Source organism: Ochotona princeps, chromosome 3 (assembly GCF_030435755.1).
Source record: "Ochotona princeps isolate mOchPri1 chromosome 3, mOchPri1.hap1, whole genome shotgun sequence".
In the NCBI taxonomy this organism is placed as follows: Eukaryota; Metazoa; Chordata; class Mammalia; order Lagomorpha; family Ochotonidae; genus Ochotona; species Ochotona princeps.
In genome coordinates, this window is record NC_080834.1 from 4,548,062 (window position 1) to 4,564,987 (window position 16,926).

The 16,926-nt window shown below is 41.2% G+C and overlaps 1 protein-coding gene across 1 annotated transcript in view; it reads right to left on the reverse strand.

The window, feature by feature from the left end:
- SLC9A9 (solute carrier family 9 member A9) overlaps positions 1-16,926 on the reverse strand; it is a 574,162-nt gene that overhangs the window by 285,893 nt on the left and 271,343 nt on the right. The window contains exon 9 of the mRNA XM_004597757.3: positions 6,539-6,627. Coding sequence (XP_004597814.2) covers positions 6,539-6,627 — 89 coding nt within the window. The remainder of the gene's footprint in view (positions 1-6,538; positions 6,628-16,926) is intronic.

Consider the following 16,926-nt stretch of genomic DNA (forward strand, 5'->3'; position numbering starts at 1 on the left):
CTCATTTACGGGCAAGGGTTTTGTGCGTTGAGACACTGCCTGGCAGTGAGTCCCTGCTGCACTGTAATTCTGCCTTCCTGCAAATATGCAGGTGGTGGCTCAAGTATTTGAATATCACCCATGTGGGAGACACAGTTTGAGTTCCAAGCTCCCAGCTTCCCCTCTGGCATGGTATTCGGGAAACAATTCAGTGGGTGGGTGAACTCTCTGTTTCTTTTTGTCCTTGCCTTTCACGTGAAGAAGCATAAGGAGAAAAAAAAAGCCCTATTCATTTAGGTCACTCATTTTATTGATGAGAAATTGCTTACCCAAGGCCTGACCAAGAGTGGCAGAAATGGAAAAACAAACAGATTTCCAGGCTCAGACAGGCCTACCATGTCATCTTGTCTTTTTCATATTCTGATTCCTTTCCATGAACTGCCTTACAAAGTCATGCACGGAACATCCAATTTGGCTCCTACTGTCTATTTTTTATTGGAAATTTAAATTTGGGTTTGCATTGCTGTTTTCCATTCAGTGGTGATAAACACTAAAAATATCATCTGGAGAAAAGAATAAAGCTAAAATCAACATCTGGAAAGAATGTGGTATAATGAAGATGCCTTTGTTTGCCCGTAAATGTTAGGCAAAGAAGCTGGCTTTTCAATAGGAAATGCAGGGAAACATCTATGTCCACTCCCACCTGTCAACTGTTTTAGGGAAAAATTAAAATACACTGAGTATCAGTCCATTTTCAAAGGAAAATGAACATAAGATAAATGACTAAGTGTATGAATTAGGTAAAAATACAACAAAGGAAACCAACATTTGCTCTTTTATCCATCCATTCAAGGTTTGATGAACACAGTATTGTTAAGACCCAGAATTGCACTATCCATCTACTAATGAAAAATATTTTAAAAGAAAAAGAATAATTTGAACCATAAAAATCAGAACATGTAAATTTCAAATATGCCACTTAAAAGCCATGGCGAATCCTCTAACACATCATCTTTACTGCATCATTCCTATCAACATAGGAAGTACTCCCTCTAGCTATCACTTCATTGCTCTGCTCCTCTTCAAAGAAAAACTCCTTTGGTAAGACTCATCAACCCACAATGCTTTCCAGTTCTTTCCACCCATTCCCTTGAACCTATTGCAGCCAAACCTGTCCCCATTCACACCACCAGCCTGGTTAGCAGTGTCACTGGTGACACTCATGCTGTTCTTACTTGAGATTTCAGCAGCGTTGGGCGACAAATCACCTTCTTGGGATACATTCTTTCTCAGACTACTCAGACATCTTATTTTTCAGCATTTATTTTCCCTACCCAGTCTCCCTTGCCAGTTTTGGCCACTTCAATGTTGGAGAATCTCCCAGCTTAGTTTCTGGACCTTCCCGCATCCCTAACTCCTCTAAAGATCTCATCCAACCAAATATTTTCAATAGTATCTCTATGCTATTGACTCTACCTAAATAATACCATGTACTAGAATGTCCTTGAGAGTTCCTGTGCCTGTCCAGCACTGCATAGGCTCTGCGAGCTGCCCACCATCAGTGCGCTATTTCTGTCTCTCATACTCTCCCTGGTTCATTCTGACATAGCCACAGTAGTCTTCCTGTCTCAGGGAACCTTTGTGTTTGTCACTGTCAGTTTCTTGGAAGTTCTGTCCCAGATGTCCACGCAATCCCCTCTCCTGTTTATTTTAAGTGTCTCCTTCTCACTGGGACCTTCCGTTGCCACCTTATCTAAAAGTTCAAGGCTGCCTCCACGCACATTCTTAGCTTTCCATGCCTTATTATTGGCTTTATGACTACCATAAGCACACCATATATTTTGCTAATTCATTTTGATTACCATAAAGTGATCTTTTATTGGGAATATTTTTACTCACTGCTACATCCCAAGCACCTTGAACAGTGGCTGTCACAAACTAGGTTCTCAGAAAATATTGTTCAATGAATCAAAGTAATTAGCAGTAATAAGCGCTATCTTTTAGGTATATAGAAAGTAAATGAGCTAAGTACTTCATATATGTTAATGCACAGTAAATGTTAGCTATTTGCATTTATATAATATGCCCACCAGTTTCTGCTGGAATTAAGTTTTAATTGGAAATTGTGGGAATAGTAGGAGAAATTCGAGTTAGAAGGAAAAGCATGGAAGTACATGGTTTCAAAAGTCAGCTTCAGACAAGGTAAAGGCAGTTAATGGAATCTCCTGGAGTTTGGCCTAGATGGCCAGTGCACAGGCCTGCCTGGGGGTGAGGGGACAAGAGAGGAAGAAGCTGGGACGCAGGCTGGGACTCAGGTGATGAGGCTGGGTGGCTTGGGGTAAGAACACTAGATTACAACTGCTGGGTGCCTATGTCCATCTGCAGTTCTTCTTAGCAGTGTTTAAAATCTGGCACTGGAGGGCAGGACTCACAGATCTTTCCACCTCTAGAACCAGCAGTGCACATCCTGAAGCAATGAGCCACTCCATGCTGGGGACAGGAATTGCCACACGTGTCATTCGCTCTTTCATAGAATGCCGTGCTGTTTCAAGCTTCAATCTTTGTTGTGGGTAATAGCATCACAGTGTCTCTATTAGGCTGCATTACACCTCACACAGAGTAGTGTTGCTTTCATACAGGAGAGCAAAAATTAATTCATCTTCATCTCGAGGGTCATAATCATTTGCAAAATGTATTTTAAAGTGAAAATGCAGTTTTAAAAATGGCCTGTAATTCTGGAAGCTATAAAGGATATATAATTTTAATCACAAGCCCTTAGATCGAAATAGAGCTATTTGGTTAGCTGGTACAGATGCAGTTGATGAATAAAATCCCTTTAGAAATGATATTACTCAGATTTTACAACACAAAGTTAATTTGCAAGGATTTTCTCCGGACTGCATTGATTGGCTTCTTCCACGGTCGTGGGATTGGAGACAAAGAGCACGTGTGAGTGCAGAATCCCCTTATAGTCAGTGTGAAGACACCGTGGGAAGATGCAGAGGAGACACTGTGTCCTGCAACCAAGCAATGTCATGAGACATTTTCCAAGCCTTTCCCAGTTTGAGGGAAGACACAGCGGCACATCTGTATTTCATGCCTCAGTATTTCTCTACAAATTGTAATTGCTTTGGTGCCATTTGAACTCCGCTTGCTACACTGGTATGGATATGACTGGGGGCTCTATTCTATTTCTTTCAAAGTGGTGAACTGAACTTCCATATACTGAAGAATGGGATATATATATATGTGTGTGTGTATGCATATACACTCATATATACATGTATATATATACACACATGTATAGCTATGTATAGCTACTATGTGTGCCTATGTTACGAGAGGGCAAAGTAATCTGTTTTAAACAATCTGAGTCAGAAAGAAAATAAGTGAGGAAGTGATTGAACCAGGAGTTAGTCTTCATTATGCCCTGATCTACCGTGATCCACATGCCCAGCAAGCGTGGCTATAGGGCAAAGAGGAAAAAGCTTACACATTAAAGAATGAACTTGTAAGCATCTGCTTCCTTAAAGGAGAGTGCTGTAGGATGGATCCTGGCAGCCCAGCAGGGACTACTTGTCAAGCTACACGGAGGGAGAGCAGAAGGCGGTGGGGCCCGGGCTTGGCTTGTCTCCCTTAGGTGCTGGGCTGCTGTCTTACCAGGAAAGGAATTGTCTTTGAAGTTCTGCAGAGCAGCCTAGAGAGCACGACTTAAAAGTGCAAGTTCCTAAACAGGATTCAGCTCCCAGAATACAAATGCTCAGAAGACCGAAAGAGGCTCAGAAAAAGCAGCCTGAGACATTTTCCTTCGAGCCCTGGAGGATCCCAGCTGTCTCTGTAATGGGAAGGATCCTAGATGACTCTGGGTCAGGGGTTTCTAAGTAGTTGGTGTCCGTATGTTCTATTTGTTTCTGTTTTATTCATGGGGCCTCACAATTTCTGTTAGTCACGTTTTGTGATTCCTCTGAAGCCATCTGCGGTGACAGGCAGAGGGGAAGGATGGCTGAGCAGAGGTGGGGTCAGGTTGAGCCGAGCTTGGAGCATGAGGCAGGGATGCAAGCAGTGGACACTTGAGGAGCATTCAAGGGAGCCTCCCATAGCTCCTGTCCAGGAATTTCTGGCCATTTCTGGGTTTCACTTGGATGTCACTTTTGCCTTCTCCACTCCTACCACCACATCACATGTTTTTAGGACTCTTGGACATATACAGCTGCTCTACTTGCATTCATATTTTGGGATACATTCCACCACCCAGTCCAGTTCTTCCACATTCCCTGGACTCACACTTCTTGTAATATTACTTTGCAGTGTTCTCCCATTGTGCGTCATAGGCTTGTTCAAGCTCTAGACTTCATACTGACTCATACATCTCCTTAGTCAATAGGCTCTCTGGGGTATAAAACACAAGTAGAGTCTTGATCTTCTATCAGGAGAAGGACAGGCACATGGTGCTGGTGAAGGTGATCCAGCCCAGCTTAGCCTGGGATAAAGGTTACAATCCTCAGATTCTTGAATGAACTTACTTCTTATCCCCAGCTTAAAATGGCTGAACCTTGCAGGTTGACCATAGATTGGGTTTCATTGGATTGTGTGGTTGTTTATCACACAGCAAGAGCTAACTGATACAGATGCCCTGTTCATGATCCTGTGCCTCTCAGAGTGATTCTTCTAAAATTGCATTTCTAAGATCCTCCAATAATTTCAAATGGTAAGCCAAATTGTATCTTCCACCTACTATGTCCAATTTGTATGTTGAAACTTCAATCTTTAGTATCTTAGAATGAGACTTTAGTAAGACGGAGTTATTCTTGAAGTAATTAAAGTGAAGTCATATTGGAGTGGGGTAGGTCACTACTTATTACAGCTGGTGTCTTCATAAAACAGAGACATTGGGAGGTACCCAGGCATGCAGAAGAGAATGCCTGCCAAGTGGCAGCAGAGATCAGGATGACAGATCTACAACGCAAGCAACACCAAAATCAGGTGGAAATCTGAGAAATCTGAGAACTCATCCCAGTGGTTGACCTTGTTTCATGGCTTCTCAGTTATGCAAATGTATAATGATGGAGTACTGGGGTCTACCATATCCAGATGTGGAGGTATAATGCAGCATACATCCCTGCTTCCAGTTGAAAGATGTATTCCCAAGGAAACCATTGGACAAGTGTAGACCATGGGATGCTGGACTGTCTGACTTTGTACCAGCAATGTTGGGGTACACTTTAAGAGACTGATGGAACTATAATTCCTTATGGAGGATTATACCACTTTAGTACAATGGGGAAAATCTGTTGGGGGGTGGAAGTTTGGGGGAAAATCCCATCCTATATGAAATTGTAACACATAATTAAAAAGTTCAAAATAAAAAAAAATATATTTTAATATATAATTATTTTATATATATTTTAATATATATTAAAGTATATTTTATATGTGTTTGTATATATTTTAATATATATTTTAATATATATATTAAAAAAAGAGAAAGAGAACAGATTCTCCCTCTCAGGCCTCAGAGGGAACTGATCTTATCAATAAGTTCATCTCCAGAACTAGGAGACAATGGATGTCTGCATTACCTTTAGGATTAAGTCTGTACTCTTCCACAAGGTACCTAAAGTCCTGTGGCTGTGTCTGTGATCTCATGCCTCCATCCCACACAGCATCTCATGTGCTAGCCCCCTTTGCTAGCCATACTGAACTATTTACAGAGCTTCAGCCATCCACTAAGACATTTTGTCCATGCTGATTCCCTGGGATCAAAGGTCCTTTCTGCTATCTTCCATCCCTCGCTGGACTCCAAATCTTAACCTAGTTAACTTCTACTTGTAGTTCAAACTCCAGATTGGACATCACTCTAGAAACTTTTTCCTGACTCTCCCAACTCAAATTATGAGGCGATTCCCTTCTCAGTGGTACCTACAGATATTTGCATCACAGTGTTAGCACCCTGTGGACGTGGCATTCATGACACATATTTCTCATCATCAGTGGACTTGAAAAAGAGCCCTTGAAGAGAAGGTTACATAATCTCTGTCTTTGCGTTCCTGGTACCCAACACAGTTCTTGGCATGGAGTTGCTGCAGAGCAAGCATTTATGGGATAAATGTGTGTGTGTACAAGTACCCAAGCACATGTGTCCTTGGCATAGGGAGCAGCTTGCCACTTGTGTAACAACTGGGAAGCAAAAGTACCTCACTGAAGTCCAGACATCACTTCCTGATTTTCGTCATTTCCTTGTGTCTCTGTAACTACCCCATCCCGCATGCTTTCTAATGCTTTTAGATGTAAGTGACTGTGAATTATTACTGACTATAGGCCTTTCATCTTCAGGACTGACAGTCCGCGCTCCACATCTCCTGGGAGGGAGAGACTGCTATAACTATATTTTTGCTTACCGAGAGAATTGCTAATGGTTATCCTGGAAGGGGAAAAAAAATCTATAAATATCCAACCTGTAATGAAGCCTTAAGCTTTTTCCCTTTATGAAAGAAATTCTTTCCATGTACACTGCCAGAATCATTACACAGTCATTACACAAAACCCATAGTAAGTTTACCTGTTTTGTCCTTATCTTGGAATCCGAAGACAGGTTGTTGTAGGTATAATGTGCCTGTGTCACTCCGCAGAAGAGAACAGCCACTATCCCTGAAATTTGAAAACAGAGTAATCAAAACCAAGTTTCCCACGGAAGTCAAAGTCTGTGAGGCTTTTTCAGCTGGAAGACAGAGTTGGTGTCAGTAGAGCTGAAAGTGCTAGTAATTACTGTAAGGAAACCTGAGTAAATCTTGCTACTTCTTTTAAATAGAGATCTTAGAGCTTAACAGAATGAAACACATTAAGAAGCAGATCCTTAATACAATGAGAAGTTGATTCTTCCTGGAAATTAATGATTATCTCGTCTTGTGTTAGGAAAGTTATACTGGGAAACACATGAACAAAGCACTGTATAATCAATCCATGGTTTCTTATTTGCTCAGACACATCTGTTTCCTACAGTGTACCTTGGAGAGCCTGAATGGTCTTGTCATAGCATAACTTATGATAAGTGCCATATGTCACAAATCTAAGACACATACAAGGGTTTCATTGCTTTGGCCAATGATCTCTCTTGCCTAGTCAAAAGGAAGCCCGTGTTTGTTCCTATGCTTTCTGGGCAAAGCTGGTGCTTTTTCTGCAGCTGGAGCTCTGATGAACCACTCCCAAGCCACACAGCCCTGGAAGGGAAGCCAGTCTGTTCTTGTGTTCTTCCTATCATCACGGAGCCCTTGGCTCACTGTCAGCTACGGGATTTACATGTGAAGGCATATTTCACCAGCTTTCAGAGCTCCACAAAGTCATGCATAGTACTAGACTTTCTCTGGGGGCAGAGGAATAGCATCCAGGGAGCAAACATGTGATTTGTCCCTGGGCTGTGTTTTTTCTCTGTGTTACTGTCCCCGGGTGAAGGTGGAGAAGTGGTGGGAGCTACACTCTACTGTGGATTGTAAAGATCAGATTAATTACGGGAAATTGGACAGAAAGGAGAGCTATGGGAAAAGCACACAATATAAGCATTCCTCAACTCAGATCAAGGGGATTGAATTGAATTTTAAGCAGCAGAATCTTTCCAACTAAAAACACTCATAAATTTAATGCCGATGATTCTTAAGAGTATAGAGTTATGTGAACTGAATACTGACATTTCAAATGAATCTGCAATAGAGAATTTTAAAGACTCAAGCTTATCTTTTTTTTTTATACTGAGACTATATGGCTCTATTTTCATGTTGGTTTTATTTCAGATTGGCACTGGATAACATATTGCTGAGGCATATCCACATAATACAAGTACATAAATATTTACAGTACCTATTCTCTTTTAATATAATGCTGTAAAATTTTAAATAAAAGGATAAAAACAAGTAGGAAACTTTGCCAAGAAATATACACCCAGCAAGATTTTTGATAGATTTTTGGTAACTTTTCAGTTTCTTAGAATTTCTTCAAAATTGCTAAGGAAAAAATGTGTTTGTAAAATATTATTTTTCACTGTTCACAGAATTTCAGTTAAAAGTAAGGAGTACTAAGAAAAATTTTAGGATGCTGAAACACCTTATGTCCTGCATGCTCTGGGAGGATTGCAACGTAGTTTGCTTTGGTATCAAAGGTTTCTCTTTATTTAAAGATGCGGCTGACCTGGGGGTCTAGTGTTGTGGCATAGCAAGTAAAGCCACTGCCTTCAATGCCAACATCCCATATGGACACAGATTCACATCTTAGCTGCTCCACTCCTGATCCAGCTACCTGCTAGTGGCCTTGGAAAAGCAATAGAAAATGGTCCAAGTATTTGGACCCAATACCCACACCAGATGAACTTCCTGGTTCCTGGTTCCATCCTGGCACAGCACTGGCCGTGACACCCATCTTGAGAGGAAGCATGCAGACAGAAGATCTCTCTCACTGTCTCTGCCTCCTCTCTGTAAACCTTTTAAATAAATAAATGTATCTTCTCAAAGTGGAGTAGATACTTTGTTCTTGTTGAGACTGTTATCTGCTGGGGTTTTTCTTGGTGACAGCTAGCAGATTCGCTCTCTGTTTGGGGGGGGGCATTAAGTAAATCTGGGATAACAAAGCAACTGCGTGTGGGTGGTGAACACATTGATTCTGAGAGCAGGAGTAAGTAACACACAAGTGTTGCAAAGAGCAGGGAAGGATCCCAGACTGGTGGAACACCTCCTGTGCATGAAGGATCCTGTGCTAGCTTCATTTCCATTTTATTCTTGCTAAACTGATTTATTATCTCATTACAAGTCTGCAGTGATGGAGCAGCCCTTCCCACCAGCTGCCTCTTCTCTGGAATGGCAGTTCCATTCTCCTTGACGCTCAGTTCAACACTTTGGGATCAACCCTTACTCTCCTCTCACTGTACTTCAAGATTCACTCCCAACCCACTGCCTGCTCAATACCTCTGTCCTAGTTTTCTTTTCCACACCAAGCTCATTGTGGCCTGGATGACAACAGCTTTCCAACTGGTTGCTCTCTCTCCCCTGTGGGTCCCCCACAATCTGTTCTTCACCTAACAATAGTGATTCTTTTGATTGTATTTATTTGATAGGATTGGGTGGTGGAGGGGGGAGTACAGTTGGAGACAAGGTGGAGGCAGAGAGAAACAAACTCCCTCCTTCTCTTCAATACCTAACAGTTCTTCAATGGTCAGGGCTGCAGCAGGCATCTCGGAACTTAATCCAGGCCTCCCACATGGGTGTCTTCCTGAGTACATATTAGCCTCCGAGTACATATTAGCATGAGGCTGGAGCCGAGAGCAGGCTGGGCTGGTTCTGAAACTCATGTACCATATGGTATGTGGTTGCCTTAAGTGACATTTTAACTGCTAGGTCACAGTAGTGATTCTTTAGAAATAATTCAATTCAAGTCTGGCGCGGTAGCCTAGAGGGTAAAGTCCTCGCCTTGCATGCGTTGGTATCCAATATGAGTGCCAGTTCATATCCCAGCTGATTCTCTTCCCTTCCAGTTCCTTATTTGTGGCCTGGGAAAACAGCTGGGGACAGTCCAAGGCTTGGGAATCTGCACCCATGTGGGAGACCTGGAAGAAGTTCCTGGCTCTTGGCTTCATTTGGGAACCAGTGGATAGGAGATCTTTCTCTGTCTCTCCTTCTCTCTGTAAATCTGACTTTCCAATAAAAACAGAATCTTTAAAAAAAAAAGAATTAAAACACCCTATATTAAAAAAATAATCCAGTTCATGCTGTTTCTTTGCTCAACACTTTATAATGGATTCTCCTGGCTTAAAAGGCTCTGCAGGATCTAGTCCCACTTCACTCCTCTTTCACCTCATCCTCTACCTCACTGGTTGCATCATTCCCTGACAGGGTCCCATGGCAGTACCCGTACACTCCTGGGTGCCACTCTTTGAAAAGCTCTTCTCCAGATATATACATGCAACCCCACCCTGCTTCCCTTAGATATCTGTCCAGACAGTTTGTTATCACAATGCATTCCTACTCATTCCTCAAGAATTGTTGCCTCCACTTGCTTCTCCGGCCATTGATGCTCTGCAGTGTTCATTACCTCCTAACATTTCGCATGCTTATGTGCTTATTTCCTCCCTTCCTGCGCTGGAATGTAAAGCTCATTGAGGGTAGAGAGACCCATTGGTCCTTCACCCTTAGCCGTACTGGGCACGCTGCAAGAGCTCCATTACTGCTAGTGGAATAAACAAATATTTTATGCCCGTTGAACAAGACACCGAAGTAATTTACTCAAGGTCACCCTGAAGGTAGCCGAACTGAGATTCAATATTCCACAGACTCCCTGGGCTTTGCTGCCTGTATTAGATCATTCATGAATATTTTAAGGTGATCTGAGGTGATCTAAAATATATCATTTCTGTTATCCAAGGCAAATAGACATTTGAGGATGAAGACTATGCTTCTGAGCTGGCTGGGCTTGTCATTTCAGGATATTTTCCCTAGCGATGCAATTGGGTTTTGTTTCCTTGCCTCTAGTAAATCACAAACAGGCAGTGATGCAGCTAACCACTTTCTGGGTTTTTTGAGTATAGAGGCAACACACAAACAAAACACGAAGAGTGAGTCTATATGAGAAGAAGCTCGGGATATAATTAAAATAAACAACATAGTTGATCTGACCCTTCGTATTTGTATACATAACCATAATCCCATTGCTTCACAATTAATTAGATCGCACAGATTACTGTAATTAGCAGGATTTTACAAGCCAAAGCGACTTTGAAAAGTCTCTTTCAAGCACATCCATTATGTTAGTTTTCTCATTCAATTTTGCCTTTTGCAGTTTCAGTTACCCATGGTTAACTGCATACCCAAAAAATCTGGAGTTGAAAATTCCAGAACTAAACAATTCATTAAGTTTTAAATAACTTTCAGTATACTATTTTGTTACACTTCCATTTGACTAATGGCTATTGCTAATCTTTTATCATGTCTAATTTATGAATTAAGCTTTATCAGACACACATGAAGGGTCTTTTAAAAAGTTCATAGAAAATACATACTAAAGAAGAAAGTATCCATGCATCTCAAAGTTTTGCACCTTTGAATTCTATCTTGCATGAATTTTGTAAAGTCCTTTCATATGTATAAGAGTGCTTGCTGTACACACCTTCAAGTATGCACTGGGGATCTTAGAACAGAGTTCTTTTGTATGAACTATAACTATTATATTTATAAAAATTATCTGCCAGAGGTAAAGCACCATTTGACAGCATGTATACTTTAGTAGCCATTATGTTTTGGTGGGTCCATGCCTGCAAAGACTGGTTGTACTACTGTGTAAAATTCTTCTAAATGCTCTGGATCTCAGACTCTCATATGGAAGAAAGGTGGGGTTGGTATGTGTTCTTGGTGTCAATTATCAAACCAGTGTCTCAGCCTCAAGCTCCTCCTACCCCTTCCTAACTGGTTCTGTGATCACGGCACTGGAGCCCCATGAGCCATGTTTCCTTTTGGGTTTTCCAACAACGGCCCTCACAGACAAAACCCCATAGCAAGAGAAGAGGAAAAGATAGGCTCCTTCCTGTTTGCCTGCTTCTCCAGCTGTGGCAACTCAGTACCGCTTCTTCACCCTCATTCTGACAACCATGTCAAGCTTCTCTCCCCACCTGCTTTTCCTTTCTCCTATACTTTCACCCTTATCTCTCAGAGGAAGCAGCTGAACTCCGCCCAGTATCCTTCCAGATTGAGTTTCCCTTTGTTCCTGCAGCCCTAGGACTCACATTTACTCTCTGGATTCACTGCCTTTCCTTGTTGCACACCTGTTTTGCTATTTGAGCTCCCTACCATCTACTTCCCCCATATAGCCAACTGGTATCCTTTGTACTGGAGGACTCTTGACTGGTGTCCTCTGCTAGGGCCCTTTGTGATCCCAAGTTCTCTGAATGCCCTGCAGATTTGCCATTGGGAAATAAGATCCGCTTAGAGCTGTCCTGTTAAAACTGGGGCAGAAAACTGGACGAATGATCTTTTCAATCCTACCTATGGTTGGAATTGATTTTTTTTTTAAGTGATATCAGTTTGAACCTTTGAATTAGACCACATAGTTGGGGATAGGAACAGGTTAGGCCTAGAACTATTAAGGACACAGAACAAACTTGAACTTGTGTCTTCTAATTTCCACTACTATGATCTTTCCACAACAGCATGACTAACTTAGAGTGGTGTGACTACCTTGTAGCATGAAAACTCTCCCTACCATCTGAAATGTTGTGGTTCATCAATGGCTCTTGTAGGGAGGATTCTTCTCACAGGGTAGAAGTTTGAATTTCCTCAAACATTACGTGTTTTCCAATTTATCATACACTATTTCATTAATTCCTGGGATTAATATCACCAGGTAATCTTTCTTTAAAATTCAGAAAAACAAAAGGAGAGGCAAAATGACAGCAAAGGGGGAGGACAGGTCTTAACAGACAGAGGAGGATTAGCTGAGGTGAGGCAGAAAGAAAGAAATCCCAGGAAATTGGACAGGCTGACAGCAGATGGTCACCTGGAAACCCGTGGGTACCAGGAAGCAACAGAGATAGCAGAGCAGTGCTGCAGTGAACAGATACTCCAGAGGCACTTAGCTATCAGCGATCAGAGCTCCACTGGCAGCCAGGTGGGAAAGGGCATTCACCTGGAACTCAGGTGGTAAAACCAGCCATAGAGCTGTGGGTCCCGCTGACTAGTTGAGTTGCACCCAGACCTGACTGCTAGTAGATACTGATAAGAAGAGCTGCACTGGCAGCTAGGCGGGCATCTACTGGGAGCTCGAGAAGTGAACCCAGCAACAGAATTACAGGTCTTGCTGACTGTTGGATTCTACCATAGGCAGAAGAAATACAGTGGCAGAGTCCAGGAAGTCAGGCATGGGAATGGGTGGACTTCATGGCCCAGACTCCACCAGTACTACTTCGGGTGCCATTTTGTGAACTGGGGCAAAGGCGCTGCAGTAAGGGCAATAGTGAGTTGCACATGTGTTAAGCCAGGTGAAAACTCACTCCAGGTTCAATGCATTGCACTGGTCCTACCAGGAAAACAATACTGACTCAGCATTCCACAGGCTCCATTCAGATTAGATCTGGCACCACTGAAAACTCTGTAACCTAGGACAGCTAGTGTCTACCTAACCCTGGGTGCTGCTGAATCAGGAAATGGGAGAAAGGCTGAGCAGGCAACACTGAGTTCACAGCACAAGATTACAAGGGGTGGAGAGAGGTGAACCGGGAGGGTGGCATGAAAGAGTGGGATGGAATGTCACCACAGAAATAGCAAAAGCAACAGTAAGCAAAAAAAAAAAAAAAAGGGACACCGAACAGGATCCGTAACTTTAAATGGCAACAGCTTAAAAACCAGCCCCAAGGAGAAGAGTTTGCTAATCAAAGTTGGGGCAAAAGAAGAAACACAGGCACGAAGAATAAGGCTACTGACACATCTCCTGTAGAAGAGAAAAATCCTATTTTAGCCTGAAGAAAATGGAGTGACATGTTCCAAATCCTGAGAGGGAAAAAATTGTCAGCCAGAATGTTTTACCCAGCAAAGCTTTCCTTTGTCTTTGCAAATGAAATGAAAGTTTTCCACAGTGAAGCAAAGCTCAAAGAGCTCGCCTCCCCTAGGCTCACCTTACAAACATCCTTAAAGATATCCTGCTGACAGAGAAAAGGAATAGCACATTGCCAAAACCAAAGGCAAACGTGGAGAACATCCCAGTAAAACAAGCGAAGAAGACTAAATCAGGCAATGAGTAACTTATTACTAAAACAAAAGGACCAAATCACTGCTTATCAATATTAACATCACAAGTAAATGACTTTAACTCATCAATCAAACATCATATATTAGTGGCCTGGATCAAAAAAAAAAACAAAACCCATCTATTTGTTGCCTACAGGAGATTCAACTTACCAACAAAGATATGCAGTAACCGAAAGTGAAAGGATGGAAAAAGATATTCCAGGCTAATGGAAAGGAAAACCAAGTTGGCACAGCCATTCTTCTACAGGAAAATGTAGGCCTTAACATGAAAAACATTAGAAGAGATGAAGAAGGACACCATTTCATGATCAAGGGATCCTTTTAATCATAATAAATATGTATGTACCAAATGCGAGGGCACATAATGACATGAAATGAATATTAATGATTTAAAGGGAAAAATAGATTCCATACAATAATAGTGGGGGACCTTAACACCCCATTAACATAAAGGGACAGATTGATGAAACAGAAACTCAGCAAGGAAACAACAGCGCTCACCCAGACACTAGAGCGAGTGGACTTAAATGATACATCTAGACTTTTCATCCTACAGACAGAGAATACTCTTATTTTCATCAATACAAGAACTTTTTGAAGGAGTGAACATATTATAGGCCACAAGACAAGCCTCAGAAAATGTTTTAAAAATAAAAATTATACCAGGTATTGTTTCAGACCATCATGGAATAAAACCAGAGACCCCAGAAGTTATGCAAATACGTCTAGACTGAATAATATGCTAATTGAACCATGTATTATAGAAGAAATCAAAGGAAAAAATTTTAAAAATGCTTGGAAGAAACAAAGGCGTCAAACAACTTGTCAAAACTTATGGAACTTAAGGCATTGTTAAGAGGAAAGCATTTCAATCAATGCTTATGTCAAGAGCTTAGAAAGGCACCAAGAACTGTTAGATGTATCAACAGGATGTTGGTCTGTCTGCCATTGTTGGTACCAGCAATGTCAGGACACACTTAACAGGCTGATGGAGTTATGAATGCTTATGAAGGACTATACTATTATAATAATATGCGGGAAATATGTTGGGGAGAGGGAATACGGGGAGGGTGCAGGGCAAATCCCAGAGCCTATGGAATTGTACCATAAAAGTAAACATAAAGTAGGGAGAAGAAAAAAGATAGGCACCAAGTAAATGAGCTATCCATACATACTATGCATACAAAGGAGCTGGAGAAACAGCAGCAAAGTAATCCTAAGATAGCAGGAAAAAATAACCAAAATGAGGGAGAAATACAAAAAATAAGAGACCAAAAGAACAATACATTGGATCAATGAGTCAAAAGCTGGTTCTTTGAGAACATCAACAAAATATATTTCCCACTAGCTCAACTAATCAAAAAGGAGGGAAAAGATACAAATCAATAGAATTAGAGACCAAAAAAAAGAAATATAACTACAACAGACATCTTGAAGATATATAGGATAATCAGGAACTATTATAAGCAATTGTACACCAACAAATCAGAAGACCTAGAAGAAATGGATAGATTTTTGGACATACAAAATCCACCAAAACTGAATCATGAGGCAGTTAATAACCTAAATAGACCTGTAACAAGGGCTGAGGTTAAATCAATAATTAAAGCCCTCCCACCAAAAAAGACCTGAATCAGATAGCTTCACTGTTGAAATCTACTAAATGTTTCAAGAACTTACCCAAGCCTCCAAAAGCTGTTCCAAACATAGAATGGGAGGCAATCCTTCCAAACTCTTTATATGAAGCCAATACCATGTTGTCACTAAAGCCAGATAGAGACACACACACAGAAAGAGAGCTACAGACTGATATCCCTGATGAGCACAGATGCAAAAATCCTCAGCAAATTACTAGCCAACGGAATCCAACAGAATCCAGTCAGATCGTTCACCTGGATCAGGTGAGACTATCCCTGGCATGTAGGGATGGTTTCACACACACACAAATCAATAAATGTAGTACACCACATCAAGAAACTGAAAAACAAAAAATATATGATCATCCAGATAACTGCAAAGATGGCTGATAAATCCAACATCATTTCATTCTAAAAACCTGAAGCAAGATAGACATGGAAGGAACATTCCGTAACAATCAAAACAATATACGAAAACCCCAATACCAGCATTATGCTAAATTGGGAAAGACTAAGATAGGAAATAGATAAGGATGTCCATTCTCACCCCTGCTGTTCGATATAATATTATAAGTCCTTATCAGAGCTATTAGGCAAGAAAAATAATTTGGAAGAATTTAAATGGGAAACGAGGAACTAAAATTATCGCTGTGCACAGATCACATGATTCTCTACACAGGAGAACTAAAAGACTCAATCAAGAGACTGTTGAAACTCATAGGAGAATTTGGCTGGGTAGCAGGATACAAAATCAATGAACATAAATCGATGGCCCTGAACTCCTGGGCGGCAGCAGGGCAATGGCATTAGAAGACCATTTATGCTTGGTGAAATAAGTCAATCCCAAAAGGACAAATAGTAGATGTTTTCTCTGATATAAGGCAACCTTCTTGTAAAATACAAAATCATTATATATTTATGTACAAATATATATATGTAATCATATATTTATCCAGAGGATCTGTGAAATGCAGGCAAGTATACCATGATGTGGAGGTACATTGCTATGTACATCTCTACCTCTAAATAAAAGATGGAGCCCCAATGAAACTGTTAAGTACATCTTCACTCTAGAATGCTGGACTTTACAGCTGCGATGTCAGGATACATTTAAATAGCAGAATAATGAACTTGTGAGTGTTGTTGAGGGAGTAGACTGTTGTTACAACAGGGAGAGAGTGGGGGAGGATACAAGGGGAAAAAATCCTTGAGCCTAAGATGTAATAAACAAATTTTTTTTTTAAAAAAAAAAGATTTACTATGCTATGAGGTTTCAAGACAAGCTCAACAGAACTTCTTAGGGTAGGAAAGGGTGTTTCCCATCTCCAGAACTCAAGCTTCTGGCTGCGGGACATGGGAAATCGTGATGTCTCCACTTGTGCTGCAGAGGGGGTTCACCCCAGGGATGTCCACTTCCTTTCATCTCCCTCTTCCTGCCCTTCCCCACCCATCTGGCTCTTCATGCTGTATTAACGGACAGGTTTTATCGATGGCTTCTCTGTATATCAGAAGCCACTTGATCCCATCTGGAGGTTCAA